At 44.7% G+C, this 17792-nt stretch overlaps 1 protein-coding gene across 3 annotated transcripts in view; it reads right to left on the reverse strand.

The window, feature by feature from the left end:
* Positions 1–2296: 2296 nt before the first annotated feature.
* htr4 (5-hydroxytryptamine receptor 4) overlaps positions 2297–17792 on the reverse strand; it is a 129968-nt gene continuing 114472 nt past the window's right edge. For 2 of the 3 annotated variants that reach the window (XM_063877146.1, XM_063877145.1), the window contains exon 7: positions 2297–3220. In XM_063877146.1, the coding sequence (XP_063733216.1) occupies positions 3133–3220 (88 nt within the window). In that variant the 3' untranslated portion in view covers positions 2297–3132. The remainder of the gene's footprint in view (positions 3221–17792) is intronic. The other variant, XM_063877147.1, reaches the window with a different exon arrangement.

The following is a 17792-nucleotide window of genomic DNA, read 5'->3' on the forward strand; positions in this document are numbered from 1 at the left end:
ACATTCACAGGTTGTTTTGGACAGGAGAAATGACTGCATGGATTATTGATATTTGTCTTTTGAAACGTAATGAAGTATAGTTGCTAAATGGATCTTATCTGGAATGACTGAAAAGTGCTTTGTGCCTTAATTATGTCAGAAGGAGTCCCAGTTTGAATGGAAAACATGTATTTGTGCTCGTGCCACAAACACTCCCATAAAAAAGGGTCAAAGCCTCTTGACTTACTTCACATAAGGACTTTATCTTATGAATTACTGGCCTATTCTTAGGTTGCAAACATTGGAGCCTGCAGACGGTGAATGATACTCCAAAGGCAGATTTTGGATTTGGATTATCCCTAAAAAAAGCTCATGGATATTCATGTGTTACTAAAGAGCACTTGGCAACATCTGTGTTGAATATTGAGGTTGGTCCCTTAAAACCTAGTGAGGTTTCCTGTGGTTGTTTATGTTGACTCTCTTACGTCTTATGGCTAAGAATGTAAACTGTTCTAATAGAGTGGTGCAGGAATGAGTCCTGAAGTCATGTGACCGTGCTGTAGTTCCTTTATAGCCCAACATTAGCCGCCTTTAGCTTAGCGGTGGTGACATGAAGTCATGTGACCGTGCTGTAGTTCCTTTATAGCCCAACATTAGCCGCCTTTAGCTTAGCGGTGGTGACCTGAAGTCATGTGGCCGTGCTGTAGTTCCTGTATAGCCTATCTTTAGCTTTGCATACGCCTCCTAAATGATAACGGTTGTGTAAATATGTGGAGATTATCCTTCTAAACAAAATGTGTAACTGGGTGTTTGCCACAGATCTTATTTTCTACAAAAACCCATCATCACTGCACCACTCTATATGAAAGTAATTGAATTATCATGAAGTGGGGTCCCCCGGCTGACCTGAGATCGGTGAGGCTCATATTTATGTATCCGGAGTAACATGAGAGCTGGAGTCCTTTAGTCAGATGGGATATTTCCTCTGACTTGTTAAACTGGGTCAATGGGCTCATGTCTGTGAAGGATTTGTGATCACCTCGCCCGCCCAAGGTTTCCAGTCAAGAGCCTTGTGGGTTTCCTCTATGCCAGAGATTCAGAGCTCAGTGGTCTCATCTCATTAACTCATTTGAGAGGACTGTTTGTTCCACTGCAAATCAATCTGAGCTTCACTTCAGGGATTTGGCAAAAAAACATTTACATTTCATGTCTTAGAGAAAAACAGCCTAACTTTAAGCCCAACAGTCTGGATGAAAAGGTGTGTTAACAACCCCAGGAAGGAATACAGCTGAATCACAAACACTGTATATAAAGACGAAGTACATAAACTGCCAGAAAGGTAGGCACTGGTCCTCCCTGCAAAGTTTAACTGCAGGATGTTAAATCATAGTCCTAATTTAAGAGAGCCACCTCTATGGTAATAGCTAACTAATTAACTCACATTTGTAGATATATTTGAGCTCTAACCTTCACTAGTTGGCTAGATAGCTAATGTTTGCTAGCTAACTATATGGATGGATAGACATTAGCTAGGTTGTAAAGTAGATAGCTTACTTTGGCTAGTTAGCGAGATCATTTATTTTCACAAGTTGTCTAGATAGCTAATGTTTGCTTGGTTGCTTCATTGTTAGATAGATAGTAAATGTTGGTGAGCTAACTATGTGGATAGATAGGACATTAGCGAGCTTGTAAAGATATAACTTACTTTACCTAAATAGAGTAACGTTGGCTCGCTAAACAGCACACTGACAGTCTAACTGAATTCAGCCTCCAACGTTATACATTTCACCACTGTGGACCTGTGTCTATCCTTCTGGCAGTGAGAGTTATGATCAACTTGGGTTGGGTTTGTATGAATCGTATAAATGTATACAAGCGGTGGATACGTTCATTACTGATCTGCTACTAATCATGTTACGCTACAAGAGAGAGGACTATTTGCACGAGTACGACAGGAAATGAACTATAACTTAAATAAAAAAGGTAGGAGGTATAGTTGCATTACGGCTACAGGTTAATAGTGTTTTCAGTTTCCTTGATACCGGCACAGGGAAACCTTTCAGGCACATTCTTTAAGGCGGCCTCCGAGGCGAGCACAGGAAATGAACGGTTTGCTGAGATGAAGCGGGGGCTGCACAGTGTGGGATGATAGAGAGCGTTTCATACATACATCAGTCATTAGGAGGATAAAAACACACACAGATACTGCAAGAGCTTTCAAACACACACACACACACACACACACACACACACACACACACACACACACACACACACACACACACACACACACACACACACACACACACACATTGCTCCTGTTGAATCATTCATGAGCAGCTTTTTTCGATCCTCTAACTTCTTAGAATAAAACAAGGATTCAGGCGGAGTTTTGTGGAGCGATGAACTCGGAGCTAGCAGCCTCTGTAATAATGCACTCCGACAGTTCAGGTCAGGGATTTACCGCAGCCTTGCAACCACACTTCTCTTTCAGCTTAATGAGGATTTAGCAAAGAAAACGTAGACCTGGCAGTCAGGTTCCCCGGCTTTGTTTCAAGGCTGAAACACTTCATGTCTAGCAAAGAGAAATATTGTTCTACACTCTGCCTCTTTTCCAGGAATAACTTGTTTCGTGAGCTCGTTTTTGGCCACTCGATTTACAGGAATTAACCTTCTAGAGTCTATCGTCGGGATTCCGCACTGGAAAACAACAGGGAGCGTTATATAATGACCAAAAATAGATCCCCTGTGTGTATTATCAAATAGCTTTGGCAACATGATTCTCTTCCACGACTCCCAGGCAGTCATTATCACATCTCGTGCTGCGAAACTCTCCTACACATTCCCCGGAAGCTGCCGGTTCTCCCCACGACAAGCTGGCCTTGACACCATTTGGACCCGGACCGCTCAGTCTTTTGTGGGACGGCAGACGGAAGAACCAGCTTGACGGAAACAGCATCGGAAAGACATCCAGGGTCTTTGCCACCTTTCAAAACCAGAGGCATCCACTGCAAAGTCACGTTCCTCCCCTGGATCCCTAGAGGCCCATCGGCAGCATCTGGTTCTGGATCTGCGAAGGCTGCGCTGTGTTCCCGTCGCCTCTGTGGTGACGGTGTAGGTCGTTGGAGATGTGACTGAAGAGTCGGCCGTTGGTCACAAGCAGGACTCGCGGGACTCTATGGCGGCGTGCAGAAACGTCTTCTTCTGCTCCGTGTGGTTCCCGTTGTGTAGGACAGAATACCTGAGAGAAAACACACAGGACAAAACCACGAGTGAAACAACTGGAACAAGTATAGAGGTTGCACTAGTAGCAGTAGAGGTCTCTTATGCACGGTCGAGGCGTCCTTCACAAAGGCACCCAACTCCAAACTGCTCCCAGAAGCTGAACCGTGAAGACGTACAGTACATATTTATAGTAAAAGAACAGTAGATATGCACCTGCTTCGATACCCATCAGTTCATTCATCCACAATCAATGGTTATTACACAGCTTAGTTGAACACCTGATTCTGATTGGTCACTTTTGACATTCCAGAGGTATGTTATTTTTCGTTACTAAGGAGAACAGACCGTTGCTAAGGAGGATCGTGATACCATGTGCAGTCATATCAATCCCGGTCGATCAGCTGTTCACAACAAACAGTCATTTTCCTCCCTCAGAAACTCAGTGGAATACCTTTTGAAGAGTCCTTTTGTATTTGTGGAGGCCAGGAAACTTTGGGTTCATGATGGCTAAACTGTCCCCAATAAAGTAAAGTAAACACTGAAGGACACAGCAGAAGAAGACAGACAGGAAGTAAACACTAACAGGTGATTGGCAGTGTTTGAACACTGGTTAGTGGAAAAGAAGGACACACTTGGAGAGTTTCAGAAAACCTCGATCAGTTCCAGACGTCGGTCCGTAGCGGAATCTGGTTTTTTGTATTTGTTCGGAGCAGAAGCAATACAACCATTTCCAATCAATATGTGGATCCTGCTCACCCTGTCAGGGTTCTCTTCTTACTAATGCCCAGCATCATCCCTTACATAAACCTGAGGCCTCAGAAGAGTCTCCTGATGGAAAGTGAGTCATTCCTCAACAGAGTCCCCCCCTTACTGGAAAAGCGATCACACAGTGGGAGTTACGGGAGGAGATCGGGAGATGTCAAAGCTGACCGCAGGTTGACTTTGTTTTACGAGAAATGTGAGTGTGTGATCGGCTGTGATGGTAACCTGTGACTCCACGGCCCATCAGTGTGATCTCAATGGGAATTCCAGCTGAGTGGAAGTACACGTGTTCTCTCCTTTTACAATGTGATGAAAATCCAAAGGAGTGTGTGTCAGATTTATGCTTTGATTTTATGGTGTTTGCATGGTTTAGTCATTTCAAGATGGAAAAGAACAGTAGAGCAGTTCCACCAATTGATGAAGAATCTAAGTCCCATCGTTCCCATAAAACCTTCGAGGCTGTAATGCCAACATTCTCTCAAATACAGAGCTTAGAGTTTAGGGTCTGAATACTTTTGTCAATGTCATATTTCCATTTTTTAAATAAATAATAAAAGTGCAGAAAGGTCTGAAACTCAGTTTGGTCAGTATGTGGTATTAAGTGTATTTCAATGAGGGGTGAAATCCGCTTGAAAGGTTTTGAGTCAAACATCATGATCGAGAAAAAGAAATGGAACACATTTTAAATTGTAAGATATGAAAGTAACCCAAAGTGACGGATACATGTTGTCACTGTCCAATTCAAAACTAAATATGCCTCCACTGGACTCCTTTGTTTACTTCCGTAACATAGTGACATCACTTTGCAATACTCAAGCTTCTATTGGCTGGCGCTCCAACACATTGTACTTCATAGGTTAAGGGGCGGGACATCTCTGAGCGGTTGACCAATCACAACAGAGCCGGCCAGCTCACCAATCAGAGCAGACACGGCTCTGATTGGTGAGCTTCTTAAATTAAATCACTTTTTCCAAATTTACTTTTTTAAAATTTGGACTGGGCTCTGGGAGAGCAGGGAGACATGTCCCAGGAGAGACGCAGAGCAGGGAGACATGTCCCAGAAGAGACACAGAGCAGGGAGACATGTCCCAGGAGAGACACAGAGCATGGAGACATGTCCCAGGAGAGACACAGAGCATGGAGACATGTCCCAGGAGAGACACAGAGCATGGAGACATGTCCCAGGAGAGACGCAGAGCAGGGAGACATGTCCCAGGAGAGATGCAGAGCAGGGAGAATGTCCCAGGAGAGACGCAGAGCAGGGAGACATGTCCCAGGAGAGACGCAGAGCAGGGAGAATGTCCCAGGAGAGACGCAGAGCAGGGAGACACGTCCCAGGAGAGACGCAGAGCAGGGAGAATGTCCCAGGAGAGACACAGAGCTAGAGACATGTCCCAGGAGAGACGCAGAGCATGGAGACATGTCCCAGGAGAGACACAGAGCAGGGAGACATGTCCCAGGAGAGACGCAGAGCAGGGAGACATGTCCCAGGAGAGACGCAGAGCAGGGAGACATGTCCCAGGAGAGACGCAGAGCAGGGAGACATGTCCCAGGAGAGACACTACATATATCAACCTTTTTTTTCAAAATGTCACTTCCTCTTCATTTGACTTGTTTCTCAGATTACAACTTTGTTTTCATTGTGACTTTTTTTTTCAGGATATTCATTATTTTTACAAATGTCATATTTTTTCAGCATTCTCACAACATTTTCAGAGTTTAGACTGGGCTCTGGTTTCAGACAGAGGGTGAAAGGAGGTGCTGCAGCACAGTATGAGAACAGAAGAGCTTTCTGAACATTAGAGCATGGAGACATGTCAGAGGAGCTGTGTCAGTCATAAAATGGAGAATGAATTTCAGCGATGCACAAGTCTTCACATACGCATACTGTGAACACTGAGTGGTCATGTGTGTGTGTGTGTGTGTGTGTGTGTGCTCCACAGTGGCTCACCGCGGGATAAAACCATTACGAGCTGTTTACACAAACACTCTGACCAAACACACTTCCTGCTGCCAAACTGCCCGTGAAATTTACCTTCCAGACAGCCTCCAACATTTAGGGCTTTGAAAAGGAAACGCGCTGCAGATCCTCGCCAGAGAACTTCCCTAAATTGCTGCCACATTGCGGCGTGAAAACCCTCGGCTGCGGTTCAGGAGCTGCTCGTCGATGAAAAACAGGAGTCTGAGGGGAGTGATTTTAAAGATCTCTCACTTAGTTAGGCCTGGTTAGTTTGCAGGCATGAGAGTCTCTGTGCAGTAATTAAACATTCTATGATTATATGTTCAGACGACCGACCGGCGGTGAGTGATGGTGCGTTTCTCTTCCCGGTTGGAGATAGACTTTTGGCGCTGAAGTGAGTCCAAGCGATGCTGCCATGTGTGAAGCGGCGTGACGGAGCAGCTAATGGTGTTTCAAGGAGAGGAGGAGAGGATATTCCTGTGCAAGGAAATGTAAGGGTTTCAGTCCTTATAGGCGTCAGAGTCGGGGTAGTGTCACACATTGAGACTCTGCCTGCTGTGAGAGGGAGCTCCAGCCTTTATCCTTTGAGTTGTCTTTCCATCGACCATGCAACTCTTTTTTTAGGTCTGCTTCTACTTCTCAAGATTCATAAGGAATAAACAATGAGCCAATTCTGTTGTACACCATCTAAGCCAACTTTATGAGTGCCTCTTACTGCTAGTGTTTCACTGCTATCTTGTGTAACTCAATATCAATCAAAAACTCCTGTGGAAGTCCGATGGATAGCATGAGCTGCGTAGCAATGAGTGTAAATGATATGCAACATGAAGTAACCTTCTGTAATACGTTGTGCATGAGAAGGGAATAGGAGGAACATGTAACCTAACATTTCCCATCCCGGCTGTATCTGTATAACAACACGTCAATATGAAGGAAATATAACGTAAAGCAGATGAAAGCTAAAAGCTCTGATTCACGTATTAATTCATGAATGAGATGGGAAAGGATGTCATTAAACGCAGAGGCTCTTTACATTCACTGATGCAACCCTCAGAAACTCGTACAGAAAACTGTGAACACGTTCGGAGCATCTCTGTCTTTTTCGATCTGTGGAATAAAGCATGTGGCTCGTGTTTATCCAAGGTTTTGTTTGTACACAGCGAGCCAGCCGGCCAACTGGCAGAGACAGGACGGAGATTTGTTTAATGAGGCCAGCGGAGAGAGAGGGAGAGAGAGAGACAGAGAGAGACAGAAGGCCGGATTACCAGCAGACTAAACAGTTCTACATATTTTTGGGCAGCAATGTGGCAAACATTCATCTTGATAAAGTGCCTCCAGCAGGGCTTATAACGCCATATGGCAGACACTGATGTCTGATGTTCCAGTGGGAGGGAATGAGAGGATGTCTCAGTGAAGCTCAGCACAGTGTGAGGTGGTCCAGATTCAGCTCTGGAAGAAATTGAGAGACCCTTCCAACACAGAGAAATGTTTTTGGTAGTATAGATTACATTTAAAAAATGTTGACACATTCCTATAAATAGTAATTAAGCTGCAGTGGTCTCTTAATTTCATCCAGAGCTGAACTATAACACATGTCTTTATATCCTGGGAGCTCCTTACTAACAATGTACTTGACTCTTTTAAATAAGAGTTGTTGTTAGTCTTTATTTGATTTCCCGATAAACTGCTTGTGAATAGTTAAGGGTACAACACAGTTTTAATTACAGTGTTGAATCAGCATGGTCTGCAACCTAAAGATACTCAGCTGACAATAAACACAAACAGGTGATAAAAAGTGGAATTTCTACCTTAAATGTCTTTGATGAAATAAGGAAAGTTGCACCCTAAAACCCTCAATAAATGTAACCCTGGAGTGCTTGCTTCATCTCTATGTGAATCCAATAGAAGGTCCAGGCTGTACTCACGATAAAAGACTGGAGAGAAGCTAAACCCCTAAAGTCAGGACCAGTATAAGCCAGAAACCAACCTCCAGTCCTGGATAGTGTACAGTCTGAATGTTAACCATACTGATTTATTACATGGTTTAATGATTACTCGATACTGATTGGTCACGTTGGACATTTCCAGAGGTCTGCTATTTGCTAGGGGGGACGCTCTAATCGAGGGACTGTGCGGTCAGATCAATCCGCAGAAACAGCAGAAGAAGACAGATGGGAAGTAAACACTAACGTTTTTAACGAGTTTCCCAAAACTTTGAGTCTTGTAAGCATCCCCCCCCCCCCCCCCCCCCCGCACATTATCCCTTAATGTATTTCTCTCCCAAAGTCCCTCTCTCACTGCAGTGGATTAACCTGAGAATTAACCTCTGAAAACCAGCCCTCTTCTGACGGAGCGGAGAGCTCTTGTCCTTGCTTTGTTCGGTGAGTGTGTGAAGGAGATATCAACACAGAGCTTTACGGGAGGTTAATTTACGGGGTAATGCTGTGGGCAGAGAAACATGGAGGATAAAGTTCAGCCCGACAAAAGAACAAACACCGTGTGGCCTTCAGGCGGTCTAGACAGGACGAGGAAAACTACCTCCTCAAACAGTTTAGAAATCAAGAATATACTATCGCTCAAAAACTGAAAGATTTGGCCCTATTTCACTTGCATCATCATGCACTTTGAAGTTTAATCCAAATGACTTTCACGGAGTTCCTCTCACCGTTATTTTCTGAAACTAAGGAGAGCTCTCTTCAACATTTAATGTCACAGTTAAAGAAGCTGTTCAGAATATATTAGGCAGGGCAGAGAGATGATATCTGGAGGAAAATACTACCCGATTCAGCCACTTAAATAGATCTTAACTTCCCAAAGAAACTGCTTTTAAGCCTTTCAATGAACTGCTATTGGATAAACACTGTGTTTAAGGCAACACATGTGCCAGTAAGATTACAGAAACGGGATTAGGTTAACCAAATAATGCTTTTTGTGGGACTTTACAGCGATGTTTGGAGCTGTAAGGAACTGCTGGCTGTGTCAACTCATGTCTCATGTCAACAAGGTTTTTACAATTGTAGTTAGCCATAGCTAGCCAGATAGCTTAAATCCGCTAGCTGTCTTGTTAGATATGTAGCTAACGTGAGCTAGATAACTACATGGATAATGACAGTTAGCTAGCTTGTAAAGTAGATTCCCCGGAAGTGGGAATCAGGGCGAAGCTACATAAGGTGAATAATTGCTTATCCTTTCTTTTCACACTCCACAAGTGATCCACTCCACCAGTCATCCTTAACTCTGCTCTGTGATGACCCCTCTCCACTTCTCCTGGTGATCCCACTCACTGTCTCTCTGAGTGCAATCACTGATCATTACAATCAGGACGTCTTTTTCCTTAAGGAGCTGTGTTTCTGTCCAGGTGAACAGCTCCCGAGACAAGTGGGCAATTCTGATGAGACTCGAGGCCAAATACCCACTGAGAGACGAGAGCTCACAAACAAATATGATGCTGATAGGAGGGGAGGAAGGGTGATGAATATGAGATAAACACAAAGGAGTGGAATTTAAATACAGACGAGATTACACAGCAAAGAGCGAGCAACACTGAATGGAGGAGAGATAATGGATGCACACATTATTCAAAGTGTAAAACCCCTGAGGAAAGTTTGCCTGCAACACAGAGGACAATGTGCATGCAGGAGAAGCATGACTTTCCAAGACTTTCCCCCCCAAAATAAAGCTCTTTTCTGCACCTCTCTGACCCTGAATTGATTGTTTGCAACCTGAAGATCCAAAAATGTGCACAGGCAAGCAAAAGCATCAGGAGTCCTGACTGGGAAACCAATTACAGGAGGTATGTGTCATCACCTCAATTACAGGGGACTGAGAAACAGGGAGAAGTGGGAAAAGAGAAGCAGAAATGAGTCAGTAAAGGACGGTGTAAGGCCTGCCATGTCAGGGTGGTTTAAAGCGATGCTCAGAGTTCTTAATTGCTTGATACAAATATTGAAAACCATTTACTACAAGTCGGTCAGTGCTGAAGCAACACTGCTGACTCCAGGTCTGCTACAGGGATCAGAGAGTCTCTCATGAGATTGAATCTGCAGAGCCAGCGTAACCCAATCCACCGGCCGAACAGAAGAAGAGGCACAGAGTTGTTTGTGTTGTTTCCACCGTGATGGAGCAGCAGGAGCATCTCATGGGGAAGGAGCAGGCAGGTTAATGAAGAACTGGTGTGAAATGGGGAAGTGGACATTGGAAAGTGTGGTAGGTTAGCTTGACACTTTGCACTAGAGAGGAGAGGTCTGTGATTGAAAGCTAGTAGCAGCTAAAGAAATAAGGGGTGCAGAAGCAGAATTAAAGGCCTTTTTATAACTTGAAGCTGAGATGTGACCACAGCAGCATGAATCAATACTCCCTAATATTGAATAGATCTTAAACAGTTTGTTTGTAGTGACAAACAGCGAAATAACCAACATATAAACCCACTGTAACAAAACAAGACACGGAACATCTAGCAGCAACAGTCACATGACTTCACGTCTCCACCGCTAAGCTAAAGGAGGCTAACGTTGGGCTATAAAGGAACTACAGCACGGTCACATGACTTCACGCCACCACCGCTAAGCTAAAGGAGGCTAATGTTGGGCTATAAAGGAACTACAGCACGGTCACATGACTTCACGTCACCACCGCTAAGCTAAAGGAGGCTAATGTTGGGCTATAAAGGAACTACAGCACGGTCACATGACTTCACGTCACCACCGCTAAGCTAAAGGAGGCTAATGTTGGGCTATAAAGGAACTACAGCACGGTCACATGACCTCACGTCACCACCGCTAAGCTAAAGGAGGCTAATGTTGGACGTGATGACGTTCAGTCTTCTCATTTAGACACTTCTTTGTGTATCTGTAAAGTGAAGCCAGTGCCCTTGGTGCATTATGGGTAAAATAATGCAGTTTCTTCAATATCTGATTTAGATGCCATCTAGACAGTGACATGTGCACTCCTTTAAATCTGTCTTTAAGAACCCAAAGTTCAGATTAAAATCCCGACTGCAAACTAAAAACTTGCCAAAACTTTTGACGAACATTTATCTGAACCATGAAGTTTGTGCCGGCATTACTCACTGCCCAAAAAAGTTCCTTTCCCTTTTCTGTCGCAGCGATACCATCTGTAATTTCAGGCTTATCTCAGACAGAGGGTGTCCGTCATATCTCAGCATCTCTGGGTTCACACCGGGGCAAGATGGACTCCCGTGTTTTCCTTCCGTTCCTCCCTCGGTGATAAAAGGTTTTTAAACCGTGGGCTCAATAAAGACTGGAGGGCCACGGACCTTTGTGAGGAACCCGTTTAAACTCAAATGGACCTCACACTGATTACGGAGAGGCTACAGTGATTGACACAAAGGGAGACACTCTCCCCCTACCCCTCCCTGTGAGCTCTGAATAGTGTGTACCATGCTCAGCAAAAACTGTTGATCTGTACAACGAGAATATATCAAATACTGCAGCGGTATTCTAACTCAGTCAATTTCAGCTTCAGGGATTACTTTCCGAGTCTTAAAAAGAAGCAAAGCCTCTCGTATCTATCTAAATACCCCTTCCTCCACTAACCCTAACCCTACTGTACACCGCATCACACGAGTGACATCACTATAGGCTAAGGGGTAAGACATCTCTAAGCGTTTAACCAATCACAACAGAGCTGGGGAGAAAGGGAAAACCTTTTTGTTGTCTCTTTCTCTTTTATTTATTCCCCCTGCACAACAGCAGCGTCAGAGAAGAGCTTTGAGAGATTTAACCTCTGGTCCTGTGAAGTCTGAGCTCCTTCTGGAGGCGGCTATGAGTGTTGTGTGGAAACCCCCAGAGGTTCTGCAGGCGGACTGATCTGACCCGCAGTCTGACAACTCTGACCCCGCTGCTCACTGCGTCTCACCGCATCAACACAGGATTCAGCCCGGACCCAGGCAGCGAGGCGTGTGTGTGTGTGTGTGTGTGCATACTATACAGCATGTGGGACGTCCTCAAAACATGAGTATTTGAGCTGTATCCTTAAAAAAGAAGCACTAAAAATAAACTTCCAGTAGCCTCAGCTAAAGGAAAAAGGCCCTGTGTGTGTATGTGTGTGTGTGTGTGTGTGTGTGTGTGTGTGTGTGTGTGTGTGTGTGTGTGTGTGTGTGTGTGTGTGTGTGTGTGTGTGTGTGTGTGAGAGAGAGAGAGAGAGAGAGAGATCAGTGTACCGCTGCTTCGTGGATCAGATGTTTGATTATTTCTGGGTGACTGACGCCTGCAACGCACCGTTCCTCAACAAATTGCTTACATGACTGGAATGGGGAGATATCGTCACTGTGTGTGTGTGTGTGTGTGTGTGTGTGTGTGTGTGTGTGTGTGTGTGTGTGTGTGTGTGTGTGTGTGTGTGACTGCAAGCGTGCATTGATCATACCTGCTTGTAAGTTGTGTATAACTTGCTCTGCACTATGATTGTTGTGCTTCTCCTTGCAGCCTCCAGGTGTGTGTTTTCTCTCTGCCTCACACACAGCTGTTAATGTGACGGAGTGAACTTTGAAACGTTTCTGTTAACGTGTGTATTTACTGTAAATAGATCATTATTATTGCATTGGAGAAGAGCTGCATGTCTGCTGATGGACGTTAGCCTGACCTATGGTCCTGCAGAGCCTCGCGCAGCAGCTGTGAACAACGTATGGACTGTGTACGCTGCATTATGTGTGTGTGAGTGTGTGTGTGTGTGTGTGCACATGTGAGCCAGATGCATTGTCTTGTTTACAGTGATGGTTGTCTTTCATCTTGACGGATGTATGTGTGTGTGTGTGTGTGTGTGTGTGTGTGTGTGTGTGTGTGTGTGTGTGTGTGTGTGTGTGTGTGTGTGTGTGTGTGTGTGTGTGTGTGTGTGTGTGTGTGTGTGTGTGTGTGTGTGTGTGTGTGTGTGTGTGTGTGTGTGTGTGTGTGTGTGTGAAGCAGAGACGGTGAAGTTATCGAGGCAGCAACCCACACTCATTCAATAAGGAGGAGGATGTCCTTCCTGCCACTTGATTGTGTTCCCTGATGAGGACGGCTCGCTCAGCTTTTTCCAGCAGCATAAGAACACATCTGCAGCGTGTTTAATGTGGGAACCCTCGCAGGAAAAAGACTCCTCTCCCATTGGGTTAATTACATGAGTGTCTTTCTTTACGTTGTGTCCTAGTTGTGCCAGGCCAGGACAAACAGGGGCTCGTCCGGCTCTTTCCTCTCTACTGCCTCGACGTTTCGGTGCGGTTTGTTATTTCTGTTGTGGATTTTCTTTTGTTTATTTGAATACCTAGTTGGGCGCTGGACGACAGGTGCAAACAGCGACCCAAAACACTTCCATGAGGGGCAACGCGCCGCAGCTACGCAGATAAAGTGTTTCTGTTTGTGTCCCTGAAGTGGTCTGACCGTACGTACTGTACACTCTGTTTACGCCGTCTCTAAACACTTCCTCTGAATGCCAGATGTTTGAGATCCATGTCGACACAGATTCTGCGTCATGTGATCGTTGAGATATTATTTCAGGGATTTTTCTCACCTGTCTGCAGAGGCGGGACATCTCTAAGCAGGCCGATCAATCCCAACAGAACCGGCAAGCTAACCAATCAGAGCAGACTGGGCTCTGGTTTCAGACAGAGGGTAAAAAGAGGAGCTGCAGCACAGAGAGTATGAGAGATATACAGAGACGCTACACCTGAACATCATCAGGAGAGGACTCTTTAAAGTAGAGACACTACATACTGATATACACCTGAACATCAGCAGGAGAGGACTCTTTAAAGTAGAGACTCTACATACTGATATACACCTGAACATCAGCAGGAGAGGACTCTTTAAAGTAGAGACACTACATACTGATATACACCTGAACATCAGCAGGAGAGGACTCTTTAAAGTAGAGACTCTACATACTGATATACACCTGAACATCAGCAGGAGAGGACTCTTTAAAGTAGAGACACTACATACTGATATACACCTGAACATCAGCAGGAGAGGACTCTTTAAAGTAGAGACTCTACATACTGATATACACCTGAACATCAGCAGGAGAGGACTCTTTAAAGTAGAGACACTACATACTGATATACACCTGAACATCAGCAGGAGAGGACTCTTTAAAACAGGGCCATGAAAGACCTATGAACTTGGAGGATCTCAATACATGTAATAATGCATAAATATATTCATGTGTTTCTGGTATTAATGGAGCATCTGGTCTCACTTGCACTTACGTCAGGGACCAGTTGTCTCAGTGTTCACTGAATCCTTCAGTCGGCTACACAGACTCATTCTCCATTTAGCTGTTATAGGATCTCCATTAGCACTACTGTCATTCTGCTTAGCTTTAAGATCCAAAGATCCTCCAGAGTTCACTGAACGCCAACACACGGAGAGACAGACGGCGGAAAACGCTGAGTAAACACACACATACTTTCACTAAGTGTGCAGAAAAGATGGAGGAAAACACACACACACACACACACACACACACACACACACACACACACACACACACACACACACACACACACACACACACACACACACACACACACACACATTGTTAAATACAAATATGATTAACTCTGAGGATTTGTGATGTTTGTTTTGAAACGTCGAGGACTCTCAGATTTAATCCCGCACAGAAACATGGAAATGTATTTCTGCTCTTTGATATTTCCGTGCTGAGATCCCGCTGACTAAACAAAGCTTAACGTTGTCAAACTGCGGGTTTTAAACTCATCGTGTTGGGTTCACCCCGACCTCAGCGTCCTGCTGTGACCTCTGCGGCCTCAGTCCTCTGAACGATGAGGGACTCCAGCTGCCACGGACCGTCTCCTTCTCCAGGTTCTGAATATTTCAGACGTCTGGCACAGAGACATGTGAAGCACTCTCCTTTCAACAGGAAGAAGAAGAAGAAGAAGAAGAAGAAGAAGAAGAAGAAGAAGAAGAAGAAGAAGAAGAAGAAGAAGAAGAAGAAGAAGAAGAAGAAGAAGAAGAAGAAGAAGAAGAAGAAGAAGAAGAAGAAGAAGAAGAAGAAGAAGAAGAAGAAGAAGAAGAAGAAGAAGAAGACATGCTGTCTGAGGGGACTCAGTCATACCTCTATCTGACTGTACATTGCTGAAGTACTTCTCTGCATCATGAGTACTATTCTGAGTTCCCTACGGGTTTTTTTGGGAGTCAAATACTTTGGTACTGGTAACTGAGTATTTCTACACATTATGTTTTCTACAATTTCATATTTATATAAATGTTAACTTATGGGAGTAAGCATGTAGCCTGTTGCTCTGGCAAGACTTTTGCTATTTTACTTTTACTTTTACACTTTTGAGACTCTCCTGTTTCATCTTACTTGATATTGTATCGTAGATAACTTCTGTGAGTAACTTATAAAAGCTGTGTTGTTGAGTGTCTGCTGATCCACAGCACCAGGCCCAATGGCTGCCTTGTTTACATCAGCGAGAAGCTAATTACGCTAAAGCCAGCTAGCATGGCTATCCCCACTGAAATCTGGAGAAGGACAGAGAGGATGCTGGGTAAACCGGAGAGACGATGGAGGACAGGCGGGTCCAGATTCTAAGAGGCTTCCGGACGGTTTGGGTAGACAAGGATTACACAAAGAGCTTCATCATGTCTTCATCATGAGCCTGAGTCTTCACCATGAGCCTGAGTCTTCACCATGAGCCTGAGTCTTCATCATGAGCCTGAGTCTTCATCATGAGCCTGAGTCTTCACCATGAGCCTGAGTCTTCATCATGAGCCTGAGTCTCCATCATGAGCCTGAGTCTTCATCATGTCTTCACCATGAGCCTGAGTCTTCACCATGAGCCTGAGTCTTCACCATGAGCCTGAGTCTTCACCATGAGCCTGAGTCTCCATCATGAGCCTGAGTCTTCATCATGAGTCTGAGTCTTCACCATGAGTCTGAGTCTTCATCATGAGTCTGAGTCTTCACCATGAGCCTGAGTCTTCACCATGAGCCTGAGTCTTCACCATGAGCCTGAGTCTCCATCATGAGCCTGAGTCTTCACCATGAGCCTGAGTCTTCACCATGAGCCTGAGTCTCCATCATGAGCCTGAGTCTTCATCATGTCTTCACCATGAGCCTGAGTCTTCACCATGAGCCTGAGTCTTCACCATGAGCCTGAGTCTTCACCATGAGCCTGAGTCTCCATCATGAGCCTGAGTCTTCATCATGAGTCTGAGTCTTCACCATGAGTCTGAGTCTTCATCATGAGTCTGAGTCTTCACCATGAGTCTGAGTCTTCATCATGAGTCTGAGTCTCCATCATGAGCCTGAGTCTTCATCATGAGTCTGAGTCTTCACCATGAGTCTGAGTCTTCATCATGAGCCTGAGTCTTCACCATGAGTCTGAGTCTTCACCATGAGTCTGAGTCTCCATCATGAGCCTGAGTCTTCATCATGAGCCTGAGTCTCCATCATGATCCTGAGTCTTCATCAGGAGGTCTTCCTCCTCAGTGCTGGTCAGCTGAGTGCCTACAGCAGTACCATTTAAAGAGCTATGATCACTTTCACTCTGATAGCTCTGAAAATGGCGCTGCCGTCTGCAACACACAGGGTCTGTAGAGCCGTCTGTGTTCCATCTTCTGGCTGTTTGTGTTCCCAGTTTAATTTTGGAGTGTACTTTCTGTGTGTTTGTCTTGCTGTCTTTGTGTTTCTCCCACCTGTGTAATTGTCTGCCCTGCGCTGATTCCTCCCAACTGTGAGAGATCTCCTTGTTTTCTTTAGTTTCACCTTCAGGCTCCTTCAGCTCTGAGTTTGTTGTCCCATCTTTAACTTCATAAAGCGAGCTTCTTGTTCATACTTTAATACCTGTCTCTCCTCTTTTAAACTGCATTTGTATCCCGTCTTCCTTACCCATGTAAGAAAGCATGATTTATGATCTCTCTCACACACACACACACACACACACACACACACACACAACACACACACACACACACACACACACACACACACACACACACACACACACACACACACACACACACACACACACACACTGACCGCAGTTTAGCATTTGGTTACTCTGTTCTATCTGGAGGTCTGGGTTCCATGTTGGTACCAAACAAAATCACAATGGAAAGAAAAACAACGGCAGAGCAGCGGAAAGTCAGCGACAGGTTTGCAAACATTTATACGTGTTGTGCGTGTCAGCAGAGGGCTTGCGGGAAGTAGAAAATGTGTGTGTGTGTTTGTGCCCGGGGATCAGGCGCTTTAATTACCCTTCAGGGAGACACGCGGTGTTGAGGAGCGATGTAATTAGACCTGAGCAGCAACAAGTGGAGCAAAAACACTGAGTGAACAAATCCAAGGAAGGTTAACCAGCTCAAATTAATCAGCATTTCTACTTTCTTAAATTTGAAATGGGTATGTTATGAGTAAAGTGCCTTTTCAAAAAGATACGATGATATTTTTTGTGAGTCTGAGGACTTCAGTCCTCATATGAAAACAGCAAATCAATACATGGAATAGAAAGAGGTATAAAAAGAGACTCTCAGGTGTTACAGCTATTGAGTCAGACACACACACACACACACACACACACACACACACACACACACACACACACACACACACACACACACACACACACACACACACACACACACACACACACACACACACACTATTCAGTCAATAAACCGGAGTTAAAGCCACTGCTCTGCTTCTCCTCACAGCCTAGAGAGAAGGGAGTGATTCAAAACGTCTCAGAGCAAACAGCATTAACCTGGAGAGCGTTTTATTGAAAGAGACTTAAATTCAGTTAAAGCCAAAACTGTGAACTGAAAGGTTGTGTTTTCAATAGGAATGAGACGTTTGTTACATAAATACAATGATTATTTTGGAGATCAGCAGTTCAACAACGGGATCG

This window comes from Eleginops maclovinus, chromosome 23 (genome assembly GCF_036324505.1).
Source record: "Eleginops maclovinus isolate JMC-PN-2008 ecotype Puerto Natales chromosome 23, JC_Emac_rtc_rv5, whole genome shotgun sequence".
Taxonomy (NCBI): Eukaryota; Metazoa; Chordata; class Actinopteri; order Perciformes; family Eleginopidae; genus Eleginops; species Eleginops maclovinus.